The following is a 24,857-nucleotide window of genomic DNA, read 5'->3' as shown; positions in this document are numbered from 1 at the left end:
CTCACCTGGGCGTCTCTGTACACCATTTCATATTGCTGGATCATCTGCCTGCTGATCTGGCTGCCGTGGTACACAATGGCATTCATCTCTGTCCATGTCCGGAACTCCCGCTCCCAGTTAGTGATGGTGGAGAGAGGGGCAATAATGAGAAAAGGGCCGTGGATTCCTCGCAGAAATATTTCTGAAAGGAATGTGATGGACTGGATGGTTTTCCCTAGGCCCATCTCATCAGCCAAAATACAGTTTTTTCTGCAGAGAGTGAGAAATACAGGTAATTCATTATCAATACGGGAAACTTATAGAGGCTGGTTGTAACTTGAAAAGATGCTTCACAAATAGATGTTTACCTATAAGATTATCATTGAAGGCTTTATCATCATTTTACATATTAAACTGAGGTTAGTTGTTATTATTATTCATACCTTGCCTACTTCCAAAACAGAACTGTGCTAATTTGGGAGAAAATACAGTCACGTGTCACTTAAGGATGGGGTCACATTCTGAGAAATGCATCACTGGGTGACTGTGTCATTGTGGGAACATCAGAGAGTGTACCTACTAAACCTAGATGGTATAGCCTACTACACACCTAGGTTATGTGGTATATAGCCTACGGCTTCTAGGCTATAAGCCTATATAGCATGTCACTGCAGTGAATACTATAGGTAATCATAACACAATAGTATTTGTGTATCTAAGCATGTCTAAACACAGAAAAGACAAAGTAAAAATAGAGCAAAATACAGATTAAAAATGGTATACCTGGCCAGGCGCGGTGGCTCACACCTGTAATCCCAACATTTTGGGAGGCCAAGGCAGGCAGATCACCTGAGGTTAGAAGTTCGAGACCAGCCTGGCCAACACAGTGAAACCCCATCTCTATTAAAAATACAAAAACTAGCAGGGCGAGGTGGCAGGTGCCTGTAATCCCAGCTACTAGGGAGGCAGAGGCAGAAGAATCGTTTGAACCCAGGAGGCAGAGGCTGCAGTGAGCTGAGATCACACCATTGCCCTCCAGCCTAGGTGACAGAGCGAGGCTCTGTTTCGACAAAAATAAAAATAAAAAAATAAAATGGTATACCTAGGTGATAGGTTGATAGCTGTAGCAAACCACCATGGCACACATTTACCTACGTAACAAACCTGCCTATCCAGCACATGTACCCTAGAACTAAAGATAAACATTAAAAAACAAAAACAAAAAAGGTACACCTATATAGGGCACTTACCATGAATGGAGCTTACAGGACTGGAAGTTGCTCTGGGTGAATCAGTGAGTGAGTGGTGGGTGATGTGAAGGCCGAGGACACTACTGCACACCACTGTACACATTATAAATACTGTACACTAAAGCTACACTCAATTTATTTAAAAATATTTTTTCTTCAATAAATTAATCTTAGCTTACTGTAACTATTTTACTGTATGAACTTTCAAGTTTTTTTAAACTTTTTGCCTCTTAAGTGTTATATATATATAATATATAGATATTATATATATAATTTATTATATATTATTATATATTATTATTATATAGTATATAATATTATATATTATATTATATAGTATATAATATATATTATATATTATATATAATAATATTATATATTATATATAATATTATATATTATTATATAATTTATTATATATTATTATATAATTTATTATATATTATTATATATTATTATAATTATATTATATATATATAATTTATTTATTTTTTTGGTTAAGGATTTAGAAATAGAAAACAGCTTTAAAGGATCTTCTGGATTTTGTTTCATCTAGATTGAGCCCAACCTTTTGGTGTGGCTGGCCAAAAAAAGGGGCACAAAGTCAATGATGTCATTCCTTTTGGTTGGAGAAACAACTGACAAAAATAAAATTAGTCTTGGATGATTAATGTGCAAAGATTACCACCCTAAATTGATGGCCATGCTGCTTCCTCTCACCAGTCTGCAACTGCGACTCTAGGTTTTCCAGGCTAAGGCAGTAATATACCTCCGGGTACAAACATCTGGGCTGGTTTTGGTTCCGTACCTGTTATACCAGTTAAAAAGAAGCCAGTTCATCCCCTCCAGCTGGTATTCCCGGAGCTGGTTACTGTTCTTATACTCGCGAGACTTCTCGAGTTTCTGCCAGGAGTCTGAAGCAGGCCGCTCCTAGGGAGGAAAGCAAACAGCAAAACAGATAGAGAATGATGTTTTAGGAGCATAACATGGATACTAATGAGGACAGTGGTAAATCTCATTGTCCCAAGGCTGGTTTCAAACTACAGTTATTACCTTCTGAGTAATGTATAGGTTGGGGGAACTAAGTAGGAGTCAGGCTGAGAGAATGGGTAGGAATCCTGATTGCTTCTAAAAAATAACTTACAATTAGCTTCAGAATGAAACTCTTCCTGCTCTCTATCTGGTCTGTCACTGCATTACGCCACATACCACAATTAGCCTGGTGCTGTATTTGTTTATCCATGTACACACATGCTTCTTCCATTAGACTGTGAGCTCCTGAGGGCAGGGCCTGTACCTTGTTTCTTACCATATCTCACACAAGAATCAACCTATAGCAAATGCTTAATAAATGACTGACAAGTTGAATTAAAAGCAGAAAACAGTATATACGGGAGAGGGTTGAAAGAAAAATAATCAACCATGCAAACAAAACACTATGAACTATGTAAGTTTCTACACAGTTCTGCATCTCAAGACACCTCTATCTATCTTTCATACGCCAAAAAAACAAAAACGAAACACTGCTCTTGAATGGACTCCTACAGGGACCCAAGTTTAATGTTCTGAGTATCAACCTTCCGGTGATGTAAAAGCAACAAATAATATTAATAAGGAACTAGATAAGAGTTTTTCATATAAAAATAGCAATTTTTCTTTTTTAAACAGAAACTATCATTCCAGCCTATAGCCATATTCTTTAACAACTGATTCTCTTTTCAAGTTAGTTACACCTTAATAAAAGCTCTGGCCCGGGTGCGGTGGCTCATGCCTGTAATCCCAGCAATTTGGGAGGCCAAGACAGGTGGATCACCTGAAGCCAGGAGTTCGAGACAAGCCTAACATGGTGAAACACCATCTCTGCTAAAAACATACAAAAATTAGCCAGGCGTGGTGGCAAGCACTTGTATTCCTAGGTACTTAGGAGGCTAAGGCAAGAAAATTGCTTGAACTCGGGAGACGGAGGTTGTAGTGAGCTAAGATTGTGCCACTGCACTCCAGCAACAGACCAAGACTCCATCTCAAAATAAAAAAATAAATAAAAGCTCTGATTTCAACTCTCCCTCAATTGTTGGATAATTTATATACTTCTCAGGCACCCTGGGAGATCTTGGCAGTTGAGTGGTAATAATCCAGAATCAGAAAAACAAATAGATTCAATAATGTTTATCAAAAACCTATGTTCTCTCTGTGGGCGTTACAGGGATCTGCAGATAAAGGACAGTTCTTCTGCTTAATAATATTCCAGTTGAGTGAAGAAGGGAAAATCAAAGAAAAGAGGTAGCTGATGAAGAGATAAGAAACAGGAAAGATACTACTGAGCTTCTCTTGCATACCAACCATTTCTTACAAATTTAATTTTACCGACTCCATATAACAGCCACACACCAAGAATTCTAAGCCAATAACAAAGCTTCTTAAATGTCACATACATCAAAATAGACCTGAGACCTAAAGGTGACCAGGGTGCTGGCAAAGTTCGATCTGGGGAGGAAAACAGTGAATTGCGGGTTCAATGAGAAGTAACAAAGGTAAAATACCACAGAAACCACTTAGGAACACAGCCAGGTGAACTTCCATGATTGCAAAGTTCATAAAATTACATGTTCTGAGAAGTGTCAGAGAGAGACAAGATTACTTTACCACATGCTTAATTTCAGGGAGAACTTGAAGAGATTCAAATTCTTTAACTTTTGCAGGATCCACATCTTCCTCTAGCTCCCATGTGCTTTCCTCATATGGTAGGGAGCACCACTTCACCAGGTAATGTGTTACCTCCTGGTAGGAAAATAGGAAAGAAACTTAATGTTCTATTAGATTAAAGGAGTCAGTCATATCTGCCAACCTCTGAAAAACCACCCTAAATGACTAGACAGGAATACCATTAAGACAAAGGCCACATGTTAAAACAAGTGAAATATGTGGAAAGAAGGGAAGATGCTTTAGAAGAGGCGAATACCCACCTCCCCTGTTTCTGCATCCTTGGTGTGTGCCACCTCCAAGATGCGATCAACTTCTACATAGTCCGGATTGAACAAGTCTTCATCAGGCTAACACAAACAGAGAACAGTTAGGAAGTGTGTCCCCTTCCCTCAAATCCAACACCTAGGGTGTTATCTCTAAGTGACCCCCTACTCTGGGCCCTATCAACAAACACAAAAAGAAAGGGTTTGCTTAATAATAAAAGTCACAGGCATTTATTCAATGTCTCCAAATCCTGCTCTCCATGACTAAATTTAAAGGATCCAACCATCTTAGAGGCTACACCCTAGCCAGGTAATAATTCCCTATTGGTCATTATAGCAATGTACAAAAATCAGCAGAAGGGTTCCCTTTTCCTTACTGGTCCTTATTTCGAACATAGCCCTTGGAGACTAGGAATTACGGTTTCTTTTTCTTCTTTTTTTTGAGATGGAGTCTCACTCTGTCGCCCAGGCTGGAGTGCAGTGGCCGGATCTCAGCTCACTGCAAGTTCTACCTCCTGGGTTTACGCCATTCTCCTGCCTCAGCCTCCAGAGTAGCTGGGAGTACAGGTGCCCACCACCTAGCCCAGCTAGTTTTTTTTTGCATTTTTTAGTAGAGACGGGGTTTCACTGCGTTAGCCAGGATGGTCTCGATCTCCTGACCTCGTGATCCGCCCGTCTCGACCTCCCAAAGTGCTGGGATTACAGGCTTGAGCCACCGCACCCGGTCTCTTTTTCTTCTTAACAACAATAGCTAACATTGGAAGGGGGAATGAGGGAAGCTTCCTGGGTGCTGACAATGTTCTATTTGCTGATCTAGGTAGTAGTTACACAAATATGTTTACATTGTAAAAATTCATGGAGATGTACACTTTATCTTTATGCATATTATGCTTCAAAAAAAGTTGACCTACAAAACAACAAGAAGCAACATACAGAAATACTTAATGTATGTCCAGAGTAATGCTAAGTACTTTCATTTAAGCTCCAAAACTACCTCACGGAGTAGGTACTATAATTACCTTACAGATTAGGAAACCGACTCAGAGATATTAAGTAATGCGACCAAGTTTGTGGAGCTATGTTAACTGGACCGTTCACCCAGGTCTTTCTTACCCAGAAGCCGAAGTCCTCCTCCAGGAGTGCTGGAGTGCTCTTACTGACACTTAGGCTGCAAGGCACTTTTGGGGCTATCTAGTTTCATCGTCTCATCAATGCAGGATACTTTTTACAACATCCCTGGCAAACCTCTCAGATTCAATTATTCCCAAATAAGAAATTTACTACCCTCCAAGACCTGATTCACTGTCAAAACAGCTTTATCTCTACCTCTTTAGTAGTAGTATCATGATCTTTATCATTAGTAAATTATAACTTAACTTCCTTCCTTATAACTGTTGCTCACTGGTGTGAACTGCTTCCTCTAGAGCAGCAGTAAGTAATTTGACTCTTTCCTCTTTGTTTAGGCTCTTCAGCAATCTCCTCCCTATTTGGGTTAAAAAAAACCCAGTTTGTTCAACAGTTCTTCATATACCATTTCCATCTTAACGATATGAAAAGCTAATATTTATGGAATAGTGCCTATGAGCTAAACACTGCTATAAACATTGTGCCCTTTATTACTCACAACAGTCAAGATACAGAAACAACCTAAGTGTCCATCAAGGGATGAATGGATAAAGAAAGTGGGATGTATATATCCACACAACAGAATACATTCAGCTTTAAAAAAGAAGGAAATTCCGGTCGGGCGCAGTGGCTCACGCCTGTAATCCCAGCACTTTGGGATTACAGAGGTGGGCAGATCACGAGGTCAGGAGATCGAGACCATCCTGGCTAACACGGTGAAACCCTGTCTCTGCTAAAAATACAAAAAAATTAGCCGGGCGTGGTGGCAGGCGCCTGTAGTCCCAGCTACTCGGGAAGCTAAGACAGGAGAATGGCGTGAACCTGGGAGGCGGAGCTTGCAGTGAGCTGAGATCGTGCCACTGCACTCCAGCCTGGGCCATGAGCAAGACTCCATCTCAAAAAAAAAAGAAGGAAATCCCATCATTTGCAACAACATGGATGAACCTGGAGGATGTTATACCAAGTAAAATAAACCTAACACACAAAAACGAAGATAAGTGTATGATCTCACTTATATGTGGAACATAAAATAATCAAACTCGTAGAAGCAGAGAGTAAAATGGTGGTTGCCAGGGATGAAAGGGAGGGGTAAATGGGGAGGAAGACACTGGTCAAAGGGTATAAAATTTCAGTTATTCAGGATGAATAAGTTCTGGAGACCTAATGTATGGAATGGTGATGACAGTTAAAAATACTATATTATATATTTGAAATTTTCTAAGACGATAAATCTCAAGTGTTCTTACCCTAAGGTGGGAAAAAAGAAAGAAAAAAATCCCCTAACTATGTGAGGTGATGGATATGCTCACTAGCTGGACTATAGTGATTATTTCACAATGTACACATATATTAAAACATCAAGTTGTACACCTTAAATATACATGTTTGTCAATTATACTCCAATAAAGCTGAAAATGGCAAGAAAATTATCACCTAATCCTTGCAGGTATTCTGTGAGGCTGATTCTATCAGGAGTCCTGCTTTTTTCTACGATACTGAGTTTGAAGGGGCTTATGCCACGGCCTGAGGCCACCCAGATGTGTGTGAGGCTGGGCTGGGAGGGGCAGTTTGACTGCAGAGCCCAGGCTCTTAGCATTGTGCAGTCCGCTCTCCACCTATGCTCCATTCCCACCATGACAGTCCTCTTGCAGCTGCCCTCAGGTTTTGCAAAGTCCCTCGCTGAATCCTGGTACCCAAATGAACCTAACATTGAGGAATGAAAAGAGCCTGGTACAGCAGGACTGTTCTATTGGTGCAGTCCAGGATTAGTAGGATTAGTTTACTTTTTAAGCAGCCACTTCCTACTCTTGACACACAGTAAATGCGTAGTTAATTAAACTGGCAATATCTTTTCTCCCTAGAACTGCTACCCAGTCATTTTCCTCACTTCAGAACTAGAAAGATTCCAAGAACAATGTAAGATATTACATTTATTCCTACATTTATTCATCCTAGCCTGTCCAGGCAAACCCAGGCTGATTCTGTCATTTATCCTCCCAGTATTGGGTCTGGTTAGGACGTCTCCTGGGTCTTTAGGAGTTAGGATTTAGTCACGAGTCTACGTCTGTGCATGTGGGAAGTTGCAGGCTCTTGGAGCCTGAGTTTCCTCCACGTGTGCTTTAGCTGCCTTATAAAGCAGCTGGAAATAATGGATATAAAGCTCTACTCAAAACTAAGTTACTATTTATATCACAAAAATATTTACCCAAGTTACTAATAAATATGTTAAATAGGTCAAGACCAAAGGCAATGTTATAGGAACTACTCTTCAGTATTATTCCTCCTTAATTTCATGTGTTCCAATATTCTCAAGAGCCTTTCCTTTCCACAAAAATATGAACTCTTGTTGCATTATTTCTATATACCCCAGCACAGTTTCCTCTATTCTCAGCCAAGGAAAAACCACTGCTTTAGGAATAGATCAGAAAACAGACACAAAGGGCTATGGAGGCTATATTACAGGGTTTAGACTTTATTCCAAGAATAACACATTAAGGTTAAGGTTTGTGGCATTTTCTGATATATAGCACTTACAGATTTGTTTAATATTAAAATCCATCAGTCCTTCCTCTTGCTGTAGGTACAATATTTAGAAATTCCCAAGTTTACATAAATAAAATTATTTGTTTACTTTCTCACACTTTTAGATTTGTTTTTTTTTTTTTTACATTCAAACTTTAGGACCTTCTGAAATGTGGGGGGTTGAGGGAGCACGGACGAAAGAATTGTGTGCATATTCCTCTCACTCTAGCTATTTATTAGTATTCATACCAAGATGCATGCTCTTATGAGTTGTCAGTTTATAAGGCTTGATCCTGAACTTTGGTGGATATTTTTCTCTGACTTGAATCTAGACTAGTTTTGTTGCAAATCAGCACACGTTTATCAATTTGACTTGAGCAACAGATCTGTATAGGACTTTAACTTGGACTTAGAAACATAAACAGTATTTACTGCTGCAAGAAAAGCAGCAGTCAAATGAGTCAGTAAATATTGCTTCACCTCCGTAAAAATGTGCTTCATCTGGGCTTGTTTATTCCTAAATCGCTTGATCTTCTGTGCGATGCGAGGATCCTTTTCGAGCTCTTCCATTGTGGCCCATTTACAATGTAAGTAGGAACTATCCAAAGACATACAAATTGTCAGGCAAGCACATAACTAGCAAATGATTGAGCTTTAAGGTGTTCAATAAACAGGGTGACCATCTAACACAGAAATAGTAAAATGGTTTATTGTGCAACTGCTGGAGATTGGGCTTAGAAAGACTTTCCTCTTAAGGGCAACAACAGAAAACAGAACAAAATGGAGTAATTCCAAGCAACTGATCTCTCTGCAGCTTCTAGAGAAACTGGCCAAGAACAGAGGCAGTGCAGGTGTGGGCAGGTTATCATTAACACACGTTAGTGAAAGTGGGCTGTAGCAGAAACGAAAAAATGTAAGAGGGGAAAAGAGCATATGCTACAGGAGAGTCATTCTCCACCCTGGTTGCATATGAGAATTGCCCAAGGAGTTTTAAAAAAACAACAATCCTTGGGTCCCACTGAGTTTGAGTCGATGGTCTTGGGTGGAGCAAGGGCTTCAGTGGTTTAAAAAAGCTCTCCAGGTAATTCTGTGTGCAGCTATAATTGAGTGTTACTGCCTAAGGTAAACTTTAGTCAGCCAAGACCTGTGGGTCATGCCTTAGAGGCAAGACTCTGAAGATGCAGAAGATAATAAAGTCACATGAGAAAGAAAGTTTTATTCATATAAAACCCAAATACAGAGAATACTTTAAATAGACGTACAAATTTCTATACTTAACGTAGAACAGCTCCAAGTCAAACGGAGGTTCTCCTGGGTGAACCTGTAACAAATAGCAAGCAGTTATCAGCCCAGATCCCAGGCAGATCACCCTTATTGAGCCAAAAGAAAACAGGTAATCAACATCTCTGCCTGATTTCCATAAAGATTTCTTGAGCATATTTTCATTTTCCCAGGCCTTTTCCTGACACCTATTGGTCAGGTTTTCCAAAGGTGGAATACACAGCTGCAAGGTAAAAAACTGATCTTCATGCTGTCCTTCCAAGGTCTAGGCTGGGACGGCACTCAGCTCATAAACCCAAACTGGCCCAGGTCTCTTGAGAAATGTCAGGACCAGAGCCTGGTATGGAAGTGACTACATCCATCTCTGGTGTCCCCCTAACGCCTCACTTCTGAAACGGCAATGGTATTCACTCTCCAAGTAAAGAAGTGTACTGTCATAAATACTTGAAGTAAAGATGAAGCCATGCTCTCACCAGCACCAACATACTCTACCACTCCAGGAATTTCCTCTAGGTGATTCCTACAATGGCCCTGAGATGTCTGAAGAAAAGAACCCCCAAAACATTTCCATTAGGACTCATATGGGGGGTGTGTGTGTGTGTGTGTATTTTTTTAAATAGAGACAAGGTCTCACTACGTTGCCCAGGCTGGTCTTGAACTACTGGGCTCAAGCAATCCTCCGATGTTGGCCTCCCAAAGCGTTGGGATTATAGGCGTGAGCCACTGAACCTAGCCTCCATTACAACTTTTTTTCCATCTCTTCTTCTTGGCCCTCCGCTAAATTCTGGTGGGCTACAGCAGCTAAGGGATATAATGATATAATGAGGAAATCATTAGCTTGAGCCATTCTAGATATTTTAAGAGTTTTACGTCCTAAAATGCTCTATAGGGGTAAAAATAAGTGTTGGCTAGCCAGACAATATTCTTGCCTAGCTCTCACTCCAGCCAATAACGGTCATTCTAGGTTCTCTAGCCAAAAGTCTCTTCACAGAAGATGTAATCTGTGCTAATGATATAAAAGCGAGAAACACAAGCCACCAACCTCCTGAACAGTCTTAGATGCCAGGATCTTCTCAATGATGTTTGCATCATCTTCTGGAGGCTCCTGGAGACAAAGATGAAAAAAAAAGAAAATTGCTGGAACCACAGAATCCAAGAAAACAACTCTATAAGAAATACTACAATAGGTACTACTTCATTCAAAAGTTCACCTTTGAGTACCAAGGCCTCCCGTCAGGCCACAGAGTGGTCAAAAGGTCACAAACATTTTGCAAACCTAGAATTCAAAGTGGTGGTGGCTTCTAAGCTCTGGACACAACTATATCACAAGAGCAGAGATGCTTTTCAGATTCAATTTCAGATCTGCATTTAACATACTTAAAATTGGTCTCGGACTTACCTTCTTTGCAAAACTACCTACGCGTTGCTGCATAAAATTTTCAGAAAGTTCTGAGTCTGGGGTCTTAAAATTAGTTCTAATAGCTACCAGCTATTGACTTTAGGCAAGTCAATACCTCCTAGTCTTCAAATCTATTAAAATAGGAGTTAAAAATACATATCTCACTGGATCAGTGGGAAGATAAAATAGCATTACTGTGGGAAAAATGTTTTCACATACTACTCAAAATCAAGGTATAATTATTCTCTATTAAATTGTACCATCTTTCCCCTTTTGTAGCTGGAAAAGGCTATTTCACGGATCATCCTTTGACTGTAAATCCCAACTGAAAACATATTCCTTTTTACCCTAGATAAACATCAACACTTCTGTGCTCCACGTCTCCATGAAATCTCTTTCTACAGAATATTTACAGTTAAAAAACACTGAATGTTTAACACTCTTTCTAGAACCTCAAGCAGCATTATTTCTTAGTGGTTTCGTATGTACAGTGACCTTTTCAGATCTATTACAATATGAAACTTAAAACACCATATGAAGGGAACACTCATCACAACAATGTAACTGCTAAATTCGGTATTCTGGGTTCCTGGCTGGAACGTCCCAGAAAGGTGATTTGTATACCTTCAGTCTACCCATTCTTGGGCGTAAAGCCATAAAATTATAGAAAACATCTCTTAAGATCTTAAATCAAGCTTTTCCCAGGAAAGTGATGATGGGTTAAAAGAAATGAGGAAGGCACATGGCAGAAGAATTATGGAAGTAAGCAAGCACAGGCAGATGCTCCCAAAGGTTACAAATATTTACTAAGCTCTCTCAGACACATGGCATTGTGCCAGATGCCATGCACAAGTTAATGCAAAACCACACACATCCCTTCTCACCACTCAACAGGAAGGCAAATAAACTATAATTACCGTACAATAGAAGAAAGGGGTGCAAATACAGACTATGGTTTTGTTCCTCTGTTTAAGTATTTGTTCTGCTTGGTTCCTAAACATAGATAGGTGGCAGGGAGGAGGTGGCAGTTCACTGTTTATTGCTGTCTTCTCCCTTTACTACATAAACTTTCAAAGGGCAGGGATCCTTGTTTTATAGACCGACATAGCTAGACCACGAAATGCATAATCAATAGGTATTTGTTGAATGCTGAATAACAAGGAAGAGGAAAAGAAGGAAATACAGCGAGGAAATAAAGTGTGAAACTCTCTGAGGCCACAGAGTGGAGACAGCTATTTTTCCTGATTTACGTCACTTAATTTAAGAAATCCCCCCCTGCTCCATAAACTCAGACTTATACACTGTCAGGATGGTAACAGCAAAGGGCCAAAGCCAGGTGTACTTTAATGAGCAGCAAGGACCACGACCACTGATCTTGCAGCCAACTAACTAAAGTCTGACTATGGCAAGTGGGCAGTGAACAGGTGCTAGGTTAGGAGAAACTAGACTAATGAACCAGCTTCCTACCTCATTTCCTTCCTAAATTTTTATCGCACATTATTTATGGAGTGCTTTTAGTTTATGCACCAGTCTTAACAGAAGTAAATGAGATATGTCTAGTCTTAGCCATCAAGGAACTATCAGGCATGCTAACATAATGCTTAGTTATTGAGGTATGGCATACTTATAGTATGCAGAAATCTCAAGTGTACATCTTGAATTTTTACATACACATATGCACTTATATAACTACCACTCAAGATCAAGTTATATAATTTTTCCAACACTCTGAAAAATCCTGTCCCCACTGTAAGTAACCAATATTCAGACTTCTACCACCATAGACTGGTTTTGTGTATTATTAAACCTCATGTAAATTGAATCGTACAGTAAACAGTTCATTCTTTTTTAACACTGTGTAGTATTTTGTAATATAAATACACTATCCACTCTACTGTTGAGGAATATTTGGTGTGCTTCCAATTTTTGTAATTACACAAGAAATTCATATAAATTATGTCTTTTGGTGGAAAAATATGCTAATTTATCTTGGATATATAACTAGGAGTAGAAATACTGGGTCATGGGGTAGGTAGATGACTAATTTTAATAAATATTATCAATCAATAAATAATATTGTCAAAAATTTTCTCAGTGATTGTAAAAATTTTGACACCTACCAGCAAGGTATGGGAGTTCTGGGTAACCTGATATTGTCAGTCTTCAGCATGTTAGCCATTCTGGTGGATGTGTAGTGTTGTCTCTTTAATTCACATTTTCCTGATAACAGAGGATGCTGTGCCTCTTCTCATACGCTTACTGGCCATTTGGATATCCTCTTTTGTGAACCTCCTATTCAGGTCATTTGCCTATTTTATAAATTATTCTTTTTAATTTATTTTCAAGAATTATTTTAAATAAGAGTCCTCTCTCAGATACACAAATTACAAACATTTTCTACCAGTCTATGGTTTGCCTTTTCAATCCCTTAATATGTCTTCTGATGAAGAAATTCTATATAATCCATTTTATCAATCTTTTCTCTTATGAATAGCGTTTTTGTGTGCTGTTTAAGAAATTTGTGTTGTCACCAATGTCATTAAGCTACAAATGTAAATTGTAATTTTTATTTTAATCAAATTTTAAATTTAAATGTAATGTCATTTAATTTTAAATGTAATTTAAAATTTTCTAGTAGCCACATTAAAAAAGTAAAAAGAAACAGGTGCAAATAATTTTAATAATATATTTCACTTAAACCAATATATCTAAAATATTATCAATGTGTAATCAACTAAAAAATCAAAAAAATTTTTAATAGTCATTTCATACCAAGTCTTCAAAATATGGTACTTTATATTTACAGCACATCTTAAGTCAAACTAGCTACATTTCAAGCACTCAATGGGCACATGTGGCTGATAGGGTCCATACTGGACAAGGTAGCTCTATTTTGTTCAGCTGATCTATTTGACTACCCTTACGGCAATACTGCCCTGTCTTCATTCCTATAGCCTGATTACAAAGTCTTACAATTACACCTTCCAATTTAGTTATTTTTCATGACTGTCTCAGGTTATACTAGATAGGTCTTCAGCATTTTCATATACATTTCCACCAATTAAAAAATGCCCTGCTTAGTTTTTGACTGGATTTGAATTATAGACAGCTTAGCAGTATTAAATACCCGTATGTAGCTGGGCATGGTGGCTCATGCTTGTAATCCCAGCACTTTGGGAGGTCGAGGCAGGTGGATCATTTGAGGTCAGGAGCTCGGGACCAGCCTGGCCAACACGGCGAAACCCTGTCTCTACTAAAAATACAAAAATTAGCTGGGTGTGGTGGCGCATACCTATAGTCCCAGCTACTCGGGACACTGGAGTATTGCTTGAACCTGGGAGGTAGAGGTTGCAGTGAGCAAGATCACGCCACTGTACTCTAGCCTGAGTGACAGAGTGAGACTCCATCTCAAAAACAAAACAAAGCAAAGCAAAGAAAAACAAAACAAAACCCCATATGCGCTACATCTATTTGTTTAGGTCTTCTTTTTTCACAGCAATGTTTTTAGAATAGACAGCTTGTGTATTTTTTTGAGTTATACCAGGGTATCTGATACCTTGATGCTATTATAAATGGGATTTAATAATTATCCTTTCCTGATGTTATGTTGCTAGTTTATAGAAATAAAAAACTCATGTATTTGCATATTGTCTTTGTATCCAGCAACTTAACTAAATCTACATTATTTATAATGATTTGTTAGTACATTCTGTTCAATTTTCTACATATGCACTCATGTCATCTACAAATAATAAAAAAGTTTTACTACTCCCTTTCTAATCTTTTAACTTTTTATTTATTCTTTCTCTTTATTGTAGTGGCCAGGTCCTACATTGTATTTCTGAGTATAAATTAATGACAGTGAAGTATTTTTCTTATTCCCAAATTCAGGAAAGAATGCATTCAATATTGTACTACTTAATACAATATCATCCATCAGATTTTCTCTTGCGGCTTTTAAATGTTCTAATGTTCTCTCAGTCTTTGGTTTTTACAGTTTAAGATATGCCTAAGTATGGTTTTCTTTTTCTGTATTTTTCCTGCTTCAGAGTTATCTGATTTTGAATCTACTGGTTGATATCTTCCATCAGTTTAGGAATTCTTGGTCATTAGTTATATCTTCAAATGCTACTCTGCTCCAATCTCCTCTATCCCTAGGACTCCAATCAGAAATACTTAGAACTTTTGGCTGGGTGCAGTGACTCACACCTGCAATCCCAACACTTTGGGAGGCCGAAGTGGGTAGATCACCTGACGTCAGGAGTTTGAGACCAGCCTCGCCAACACAGTGAAGCCCCATCTCTACTAAAAATACAAAAATTAGCTGGGCATGGTGGTGTACACCTGTAATCCCATCTACTTAGGAGGCTGAGGAAAGAGAATTGCTTGAACCCAGGAGGCAGAGGTTGCAGTGAGCTGAGATAGTGCCACTGCACTCCAGCTTGAGTGATAGAGTGAGACTCTGTCTCAAAAACAAACAAAAAAAGAAATATATTAGAACTTTTAACTGCATCCCACTTGTCTCTCTCTCTCATGCTTTTACCTTTTGCTCTGTTTGATTCATTCTTTTTCCTCTATGTGCTTTAGAAATTTTCCATTGATCTGTCTTCATATTCACTCATCTTCTCTTCTGCTGCATCTAATCTACTTATAAACCTATCCACTTGGTCTTGAATTTTATAAACTGGATTTTTCGTTCTACACTGTTACCTGATTCTCTTTATAGATTTAATTCTCTGTTGGAAGTTTTCACTTTAAAATTCATCTTATCCACCTCTTCCTCTATTTTTTTTTTTTTTTTTAAAACAGGATCTCACTCTGTCACCCAGGCTGAAGAGTGCAGTGGAGTGATCTCACCTCACTAAAACCTCCACTTCCCAGGCTCAAATGATTCTCCAGCCTCAGGCTTGCACGTAGCTGAGACTAGAGGTGCAAGCCACCACACCCAGCTAATTTTTGTATTTTTTGTAGAGAAGGGTTTTGCCATGTTGCCCAGGTTGGCTTCGAAATTCTAAGCTCAAAGTGATACTCCAGCCTTGGCCTCCAAAAGTGCTGGGGTTATAGGCATGAGGCACTGTGCTGGCCCCCTCTATTTTCTTTAACATTTTAATCATAGTTATTTTAAAGTTCTTTCCCCCTGCCAACTCTAATATCTGGGTCACCTGGGGTCTGCTTCTATTATATAATTATTCTCTTAATTTTCAGCCACCTTTTCCAGCCTCTTTGAATGCCTAATATTTTTTATTTTATGTAGGACACTGTGCATAAACGAATTGTAGCAGCTCCAAACAGTATTTTGTACTACAAGTATTTCCCATTTTCTCTTAGACAACCAGGGCGAGGGGATGGTCCCTTCGATCCAGTCAGAGATTGAGTTGGGTTAGGACTGAGTTACTGTTTTAAGATTCAATCCACCTCTTATTTTACTGTTTTTGGAACATGAGTATCCAGGGTCACTGAGTGAGAGTGGCAGGTCTTTTTTCTCTTGAGCCCTGAAACATGCTCTATGGAGGTTTTGAGCTTAGTGTTTTAGTCTTCTGCCCCACGCAGGTTAAAAGTCCGACAAACACCTTAAGTGAGAGTCAGTATTTTGTGGTAGGTCAATTCCTTTAGTGATTTTTTTGTCTCCTAAGTACCAGGCGACTATGAAATTTCAATCTGCCTTCTGGCTGAACTCCTAGCTTCCTGGGATACCCCAGAATTCAGTAGAAGTCTCTTGAGGAAATCCCCTTGCTTTGGGGATTTCTTTAGTTTCCAAACATTCCACCAGCCCTGTATATTCAATCCCCAGTAGCGTCAGATGGTTTCTCTTCTACCCAGAACAGTTTCTTTTGTTTGGGCCAAACCTGACCCTCAGCCCACTCCCAGAACTGGGAAATGTCTCCAGAGAAGAAAACAGCCAGTCATCATCAGCCTACCTAGGGATGAGTCTTACTGTCTGATATTTTAGTTCATCTCATTCTCGTTGCTTCCACAGCTATATGATGCCTTTAAAAAGAGCTTTTTGCCGTTTATATATATATTTTTTCCAATATTAACTCTCATTACTGGAGTGGTCTAGGGCTTAGTTTTTGGGTTTCTTCTCTTTTCTATCTGTATTCATTGTCTTGGTGATCTCACTCAGTCTCAGGGTTTTAAATACAGGCATCATCCAGCTCAGAACCTCTCCCCTGGCAATAGCCTCATATATGTAATTCCTATACGCCATCTCCACTTGAGTATCTCAGAGGTATTTCAAATTTAAAATATCCATACACTAAACTCCTATCCAACCCCCCTTTCCTATCCCTCCTACCTATAGTCTTCTCCCACCTGAGTTAGAGTAAACTGTGCTTTCAGGTACTCAAATCAAAAATCTTGGTGTAATCCTTGACTCTTCTCTTTCCTTTCCATACACCGTATCTGACTGGCCTAGAAATCTTGTTGGCTCTATCCTCAAAGTATGTCCAAAACCCAGCCTATTTTTCACCATCTCCATTGCTTCTAACCTGGTCTGTACCACCTTCATTTCTCACCCAGATTATTCTCAAGAGTCTCCTAACTTGTCTCCCTGCTTCTGTTCTTGCCCCACTAGTCTATTCTCAACATCCAGAATGACCTTTTTCATTACGTTATTCCTCTGCTTACACCGCTTAAAAGGCTTCTCTTTTAACTCAAAGTAAAACTAAACATCTTCCAATGTCTACAAATCCTACAGGGTCCATGCCCACCCTCCTACCTCATCTGTTATGGTTCAGTTATCCTTGTCTATTCTTCATGCATACCATGCATGCCTCTACCTCAGGACTTTGTATAGACTATTCCCTCTGTCTAAGATGTTCTTCTGCCCTGCACAACTCCCTCTCTCCTTTACCTCCTTCTATTATTCGCTCAAATATTATACTTTTAGTGAAGGCAACTCTGACCACCCTATTTAAAATTGCAATCCTCACCCTGAATTCTGCATCACCCTTATTCTAATATATTTTTAGAATGGCATTTACTGCCATTGATGTACTAGGTAATTTTCTTATTTAAGGTTTATTAATAGCCTCTCCCTATTTACTTCTACTCTTTGGAAGTTTTGACCTAGGTCCTTTGGCCTCCCATGCCATGTAGGTTCAAAAGTGGCAAATGTTGGAGGGAGAGACCAGTTGCAGGCTTTTCCACGAGGGCAGGAATTTCTGTCTCTTTTGTTCCCTGGTGTTATTTCCAGAAATTAGACAGTCCTTGGCATACAGTAGGTGCTCAATAAATATTTCTGAATAAATACTGTTAGGAGATTTTGCAATAGAACATGGTAACAGTAGTAAAAAGCAAGTACTATGAGAATACAGAAGCCAGAGCACCTGGGCGAATTAGAAGAGGCTCTGGAAATGATGTGACATATGAGTTATATCTGTGGGCAAGCAGTAAACTTCCACGACTGCTGACTACTTTCCCCACCTGCTCCTAAGTCTGTATACCCCAGACTAGCAAGCAAGCATCCACACATGTACACACACACTCAAAGGAACAAAGTTCTCTTCCTTACTACTAGATTGCTTCAAATATTTTCTTATTCTACCTACCATGAAGAATAGATAAAAATGGTTTCTGATGATAGGATTTTGATTACAATTCAGAATATTTAACTAGGACCAAATCTAAAGAAACTTTAATACACGGATGAAGCAAGCACAGGACTTTGAATATTAAAAGAAGTCAGGGTTTAAACACTCTTCATTATAGGAAATTTTCAAGTGAAAATTAAGGAGTTTGAAATAAAATTTCAATTTTTTTTTGGCACTGTTAAAAAAGAGAGGGTAAGCACTCATGTTAAAGAATCAATAGTGATCATCCAAATATGGAAAACAGGTTTTTATTTTATCCTAATGAAATGAAAAGGGAGCAGTATTTCCGAAATACACATTGAAGTAGGAAGGAAACTGGAAAATCAGAATCTTTTTTTTTTTTCTGAACAGAGATTGTGCATAAGTACGATCATGTGTGTATAAACACTCAGTGTATACAGATACACACAGATATAAACTAAATCTGCTTGCCAGACACACTTCCATAACAACCATCTGTTCTCAACTGCTTGGAATTTCCTTAAATTATCCTTCAAAGAAGACCATTTTAATTCATACACTTTTTATGTCAGAGATTTATATAATCTTAATATTTTATCCTTAGGGAAAATTTTCAAAAACTTTTAACCCTATTTACCTTCAACCTCAACCTACTACCTCTCTTACTTCTATTTAGCAAACCATAAGGAGGGAGCGTAACAAGAAGCAAATCAGGTTTGAAACCACAGTATTTATCAAGTGCCATGGACTATACAAAACCAGTATCAAGCTTGATGCCCAGTTTCAAGGGGATTACACTCATTCAGGGAAGACAAAATAAACATATCTGTCTTAGAAATATCCCAGGGTAAATGCTAATCGGTCAAACAGTAACTACAGTCCAATGAGAGTTCAGAAAGTGAAAACAGCATGGATTTCACAGCATAGGTGAGGTTTTAGTTGGGCCCTAAAGAACACTGGCTCATAAAAGAGGACAGCAAAGAGAAAGGTAAGATGAAACGAGAGATGAAAGAACAATCTTACAGGATGTATGATGCATATCTAGAATGCTAAGTAACCTGCCTTATTAGAGTGAAAGCATTACACGAAATGAGGAGTAGGAATGAGAGTAAACAGGTAGTGTGTGGCCACATCTTTAAAAAAAAAAAAAAAAAAGAAAAGAAAAGAAAACACAGGAGTTTTGATCTAATAAGGGAGTTAAAAGGTAACCACCTTGGATTTTGTGAGCAGGAGACTGAGAAACACCAGCAATTCCCTGGTATTCTGGGAAAGTTGGTCTGGTATCCGACTGGGGAGAGCAGAGACTTGTGGCAGGCAAACTACAGAAGTGTGTGCTGCAGTAAATTGTACACTGGGCTCGGCACAGGGGGTGGCAGCAGAAACCAAGAGGAAACAAATACAGGAAACAACCTAGAGACAGTGTGGGAACTGGTGGTTGTACCCAGTGAAGAAATGGGAAGACTCAAGAAATTACCCACCCAGGCAGAGCTGATGGGAGCCTTATGATGAAGGGCCCTAACGGACACTTCTGCACCGAGTCACACACGCTGGCACGGAGCTACGGCAATGCCAAATAGCAGCAAGGAGCCTCAGAAAAGAGGCCTGTCTGAGGGTTTAAGTGAGACAGAGATGAATACCAGTGAGGAAAAAGTGCCAGTATACGGAAATGGAGGAAACAAGAGCCTGGAAGAAAAGAAAAATCTCTTTCCTTTCTAATACAGAGGTTTAAACAAATCATACCAGTTTGAGTTTTAAAGCAGTTGAGCTTTAAACAAATCATTACCAGTTTTCATACCATAATGAGTTTTAAACATATTTATTCACTCACTGAATAAGTATTTGATAAGTCCAACTAAGTAGGTCTTTATATTAGCTACTAACCAGCAGAAATATAAAGTTCTACTTATGCTAAGAAAAATTAAAATAAATTAAAAAGTGATGGCTGTTTTTGCAAAACTCTGCAATCTGACTGGGGAACAATCAGGAGTGATCATCAAAACAGTATGGCAGAGGTACTGAACATCAGGACCATCATAGGCTATGAATAAGTGGTACAAGGGTCCCAGCTGAATTTAGACTTAGGGAATAATAATTACAATAATGAAAAACATTATCAGGCAGAAGATGGAAAGTGCCACTTCATCTGAATAGTTCCTGGGAGTAAATGTAAATTTTATTTTATTGAAACTCTCCTACCTGAGAGGCACATAGGACAAAAAAAGATACAAATCCTACACTAACATAACTCATGGTTTAGAAGAAGGAAACAAAAAATTTGGCAGGTGTCCAAAGGACAATGACAGTTAAACATATTAGAGTGCACTGAGAGTAAAGGGGAGGGGCACTTATCCCCAGCTCGGAGGAGCAAGGCACTTTCGGGAGGAGGAAACAACTGAGCTCAGCCTGCCAGATATAGAAAAAGGCCTATCAAAGAAGAGTGCACTGTACGCAGACATAGAGCACAGTACAGGAGAGCACCACGAGCCAAAACCTTATTCAAATTCAAGTCCTTCTGTTCCAAAAGGCAAAATCACACAAACCACCCAAATTGCAGAAGGCAAAAACTGAGACAGCCTTGTCAACAGTCTATACATTGTAAATAAAATACACCACAGAACTCTAAAAGTTTGTGTTCCAGACACCAAAATGAATTTGACAAAGAATAAGAAAATAAAGAGTCACATTTAGGATGGAAACTTTTCTACCCCTGAATCCCAAGCTGGGGATTGCGCTACAGAGTCCAAAGCACAGCTGTGATAATATGCCATTCCTGAGCTAAAGTGAGTCGTGTGTAAAGATGTTTTAGCAACTCACCACTTGGTAACCAATGCTGAGGTTGTGATCTGGGGCTGGGACAAGGGCCAGCAGTCACAGAAGTGGGTTGAGCATGCTGAGAAGATACTGCACAGATCTGCAGAGAGATGGCAGTGGGGCCATTCTGGTGCTGACTCCAGCTCCTTCTCTGCCCCGAGCTAAAGCTAGCAGGCAGGCAGACACCCACCCAGAGGGCCCCGGGAGAAGGATATAGGAAAAAGCTTCCTCTTCAGTGATTTTCTGTGCCACTGGATGTGCCTTGAGATTGCCTGGAATCCTAGATGAGATTCAAGGCTTTCAGGCTTTTCGTTAGTGTAGGAAATCTTTGTTCAAACTTCCTCAGGAAGCCCAGTATGTAAAAACAGTTTTAAGTGGAGCTGTTTTGGTTCTGCAGCAACTAGGACTCTACAGAGCACCAATTTTGAAAATCACTCGGTAAGCCGATCTCTCCAGTCCCCTCACTGGCTGTGTGGCCTGCCCTGCATGCTAGGCCAGGCCTTGGCTCAGAGGCCAGCCCCACATGGTCGCACTTCTCTGAATGTCCAAGCCAAAACCATGAATCAGGCCTCTCTCTTCCTTAAATTTGGTAAATTTTTTTGAGATATAATTCAGATTCTAATTTATGTTTCTCCATATATAAGCCCTCTCTTTGCTATATCCTTAGAAGAAAAAAAAGAGTCTTAATAAGATACCTAACATTTCCTGAACTATTTCTGTTAGTTAGATCAGCTACTGCTGCCCTTCAGGTGCCAGGGGAGAAGTCATAACAACATCTGAAATATGGTTAATGGCTTAGGCTAAATGGCTACTAGGAGAAAATCAAATTCCGTATAGTGTTTTAACTACCAAACCAACCATAACATCCCCAAGGAATGGAAACCCCATTACAAAGCAATACAATTCTATCACCTCATGGCAGTCTTGCAAGGGCTATTTTTAAATATTAATATTTGCTTGAAAAGTATTATAGTGACAATACATCAAATTATTATTCCTACTGTTATATTCATTAGTTGGATAACCCTTAGCAGAGACATGAAATCAACTCTTATATGCTAGTCACTGATTAATTGCTGCTATGTAACTCTGACCTGGATCGTTCTGGGCTTCAGTTTCTTCATTGTTAAAATAGGGACAATAGTCCCTGCTCCCTGCTACTTTCTATGCAAACATAGAGTGAAAGAATATGTGGAATTATATGAAAATGGTTTAAGTTGGAGGCAAGGTAGTCAAGGAAGATAAAGTATTATCAGCTTCCATAAGATACACTAGCATCCAGGAGGAATGACAGGTATTTGTGATGCTACTGCTCCGTACAGAGTGTGAATTCTGCCAAGTCAGCAACAGTTGACTCCATAACAACAGACAGCCATGTCCCAGAATGTGCTCTTGGCAATAACGCCCCTCCTACATGCACAGCCTGCTTCTTCTCTTGCTTTTCACTTCTTCTCTATAAGCTCCTTGGCACAGACCACCTTCTTTTCAACATTTAACCCTTCTCTCCTTTCTAGTGCCTCTGTATCAAGTGCTAATACTATCATCTTCTTCCTTGACACTGCTGCCAACAGAAACTGCTAAAATGCAAATACAGTGGTCCTACTCCTCTGCTTCAACACATCAGTGCCTCCTATCCCTTGTCCAATCTGCATGATAAAAACAAAATACCTTAGGTGATATTCAAGGCCCTTCACACTGTGACTGCTCCTACCTCTCAGTCCTCCTCTCTCACCACCCCTCAAATTACACCCCAGCATCCAGCCAAGATTATCCATTTGTCATATCACAGCTTGTGGTGCCATTCAGTTTCTGGGGCTTTATGAAGTTCATGTTGGAAAAGTTCCTCCAAAGTCCTTGTCTTCCTATACATCTGACCAGTCTTGCTTCTGTGCAGCCTCTGTACCCAGCACATCTAGACTCGCAATACAAGCCTGTTGAATCAGAGTTCCGAGTTCCAACTGTAATTACTAGTTCATTTGATCTCATCCACTTAACAGCTATTTATTACACAAAAGACTTTTACTTTTTTTTTTTTTTTTTTTTTTTGAGACAGTGTCTTGCTCTGTCACCCAGGCTGGAGTGTAATGATGCGATCTTGGCTCAATGCAACCTCTGCTTCCCAGGTTCAAGTGATTCTTGTGCCTCAATCTCCCAAGTAGCTGGGATTACAGGCCTGCACCACCATGCCCAGCTAATTTTTGTATTTTTTTTTTTTGTAGAGACGGGGTTTTGCCATGTTGCCCATGTTGATCTCGAACTCCTGGCCTCAAGTGATCCACCTGCCTCAGACCCCCAAAGTGCTGGGATTACAGGTGTAAGCCACCACGCCCGGCCAAGACTTTCACATTTTTAATGAGAGACAAATAAAACAACATCAGAGATCAGATACATTCAAATGCAATTTGTGTTGTGGTAAATGCTTTAAGGAAGCATACAAGGGGCTGAAATAGAACATCACTGGGATGAGGGGAAGGAACCTACTTTAGATAAAAGAGTCAAGAAGGATTTCTCTAAGGAGATAACATTTTAGGCAAAACTGATAAACCAGTCATGTAAAGCATTGCAAGCAGAAGGAAGAACAGAGGCAAAGGTCTACAGGTGGAAAAGAACTGTTAGTTCAATGCATTAAAAGACAGTCAGTCTTTTGGCTGGAGAGTAATGGGACAGGGAAAAATTGTTTATCTAAAAAAATGAAGAATTCGGTGAAATAAGGCGAGAGTGTGATTGTAGAGGGTCCTGCTGAGCATAGTAAGGAGTCTGAATGTTATTCCCAGTGCAACAAGAAGTTATTTGAAGGCTACAATCAGCAGTTAAAATGATCTGACTTATGCTTTAGCAAAGGGCCAAGAAACAACTCTGTCATCTAGGTCAAAATGACTGTCCAGCCAAAGTCAGTACCCTCATGCAAAGGCCATACCTCTGCCTGCCAGGCCAGTGTAGAAGCTGAGAGTGCAGACGTTCGACCAGCTCCAAGAACAGCAATTGTTTCCCCATCATCATCCACCACTTTGAAGTCCAGGTCCTCATTGTATTTTCTGCGCTTTACTTGCCTTCCCGAGCGTCGTTTCTGCAGGGCAAACACACCGGTCAGAGAAACACTCCGAGTGAAAGACAACAGCCTACATAAGAAGACCCTCATCTACATTTACTAATAAGCCAAGGAGAGCTTTCTTGCCTTACAAAAGAAATCTTTCTTAAAGACAACTCTTTTAAGGACTAAATTCAGTCAAAATGGGATCTAGCGGAGTAGGGGACAGAACAAAAGCTCAATCTCCAAATTGCCATGATCCACTAAAAAGAAGGGGTAATGTCTCACTGTCCAGTAAGATGTGTTCTGTTGATCAACGGTAGTGACTTCCCCCCTTTCAGAATCCACTTTTCCTCCAATAAAACAAGGATGGGAGCTGAACTCTATCATCTTTTGGGTCCCTTCCAGCACTTGCTGGAAGCACAGATTTTATGACATGATGACAGTTTTTTATTGTTTTTGCTTAACTTCACCATCCTTACTGTGTACTTCTAAAAATGTAGTTAGAAAACTAGTTAGTATCAATTTTTTGGATTTACTTTGAGAATCTCGTAATGCTTCTTGAAACGCAGGGAGACATCTTAAGTGTGACAAAACAAGGTTCCTAAGTCACCTTGATTGTGATGATCTAAGGATTCATCTCTAATTAAGAAGCCTGTACCTTTTAATATTCAACAACAAAACAGCCCAGTGGCTTTCCACAAACAGAACAGCATACAGTTCATCTCTACATACTCATCATATCTCAACAGTAGAATCACTTCAGGGAACCATTTACCAGCCAGTTCACTCTCAAATATTTAAATCTTAAAAAACAAAAGCAAAAGCAAAATCCCACCTCTCTTTTCTTCTACAAGATACCTCCTGAGCATCTCTCTTGTGTTCCTATCACTTCTTCACTATGTTGCCTCTATGATGTTTTACTTTATATGAGGGATTCCA

At 39.4% G+C, this 24,857-nt stretch overlaps 1 protein-coding gene across 3 annotated transcripts in view; it reads right to left on the bottom strand.

Annotated features, from left to right (window-relative positions):
• The window catches only part of CHD6 (chromodomain helicase DNA binding protein 6), a 208,636-nt gene that overhangs the window by 87,921 nt on the left and 95,858 nt on the right, over positions 1 to 24,857 (bottom strand). For all 3 annotated transcript variants that reach the window (XM_008017154.3, XM_008017167.3, XM_073006519.1), the window contains 8 exons: positions 23,805 to 23,954; positions 10,167 to 10,229; positions 9,106 to 9,164; positions 8,324 to 8,441; positions 4,193 to 4,279; positions 3,873 to 4,007; positions 2,038 to 2,159; positions 6 to 249 (listed from right to left, as the gene is read on the bottom strand). In XM_008017154.3, coding sequence (XP_008015345.3) covers positions 6 to 249; positions 2,038 to 2,159; positions 3,873 to 4,007; positions 4,193 to 4,279; positions 8,324 to 8,441; positions 9,106 to 9,164; positions 10,167 to 10,229; positions 23,805 to 23,954 — 978 coding nt within the window. The remainder of the gene's footprint in view (positions 1 to 5; positions 250 to 2,037; positions 2,160 to 3,872; positions 4,008 to 4,192; positions 4,280 to 8,323; positions 8,442 to 9,105; positions 9,165 to 10,166; positions 10,230 to 23,804; positions 23,955 to 24,857) is intronic.

This window comes from Chlorocebus sabaeus, chromosome 2, assembly GCF_047675955.1.
Source record: "Chlorocebus sabaeus isolate Y175 chromosome 2, mChlSab1.0.hap1, whole genome shotgun sequence".
NCBI lineage: Eukaryota > Metazoa > Chordata > Mammalia > Primates > Cercopithecidae > Chlorocebus > Chlorocebus sabaeus.
Note: the sequence above shows the minus strand (reverse complement) of the source record. Positions and strands in the feature narration are given on the sequence as shown.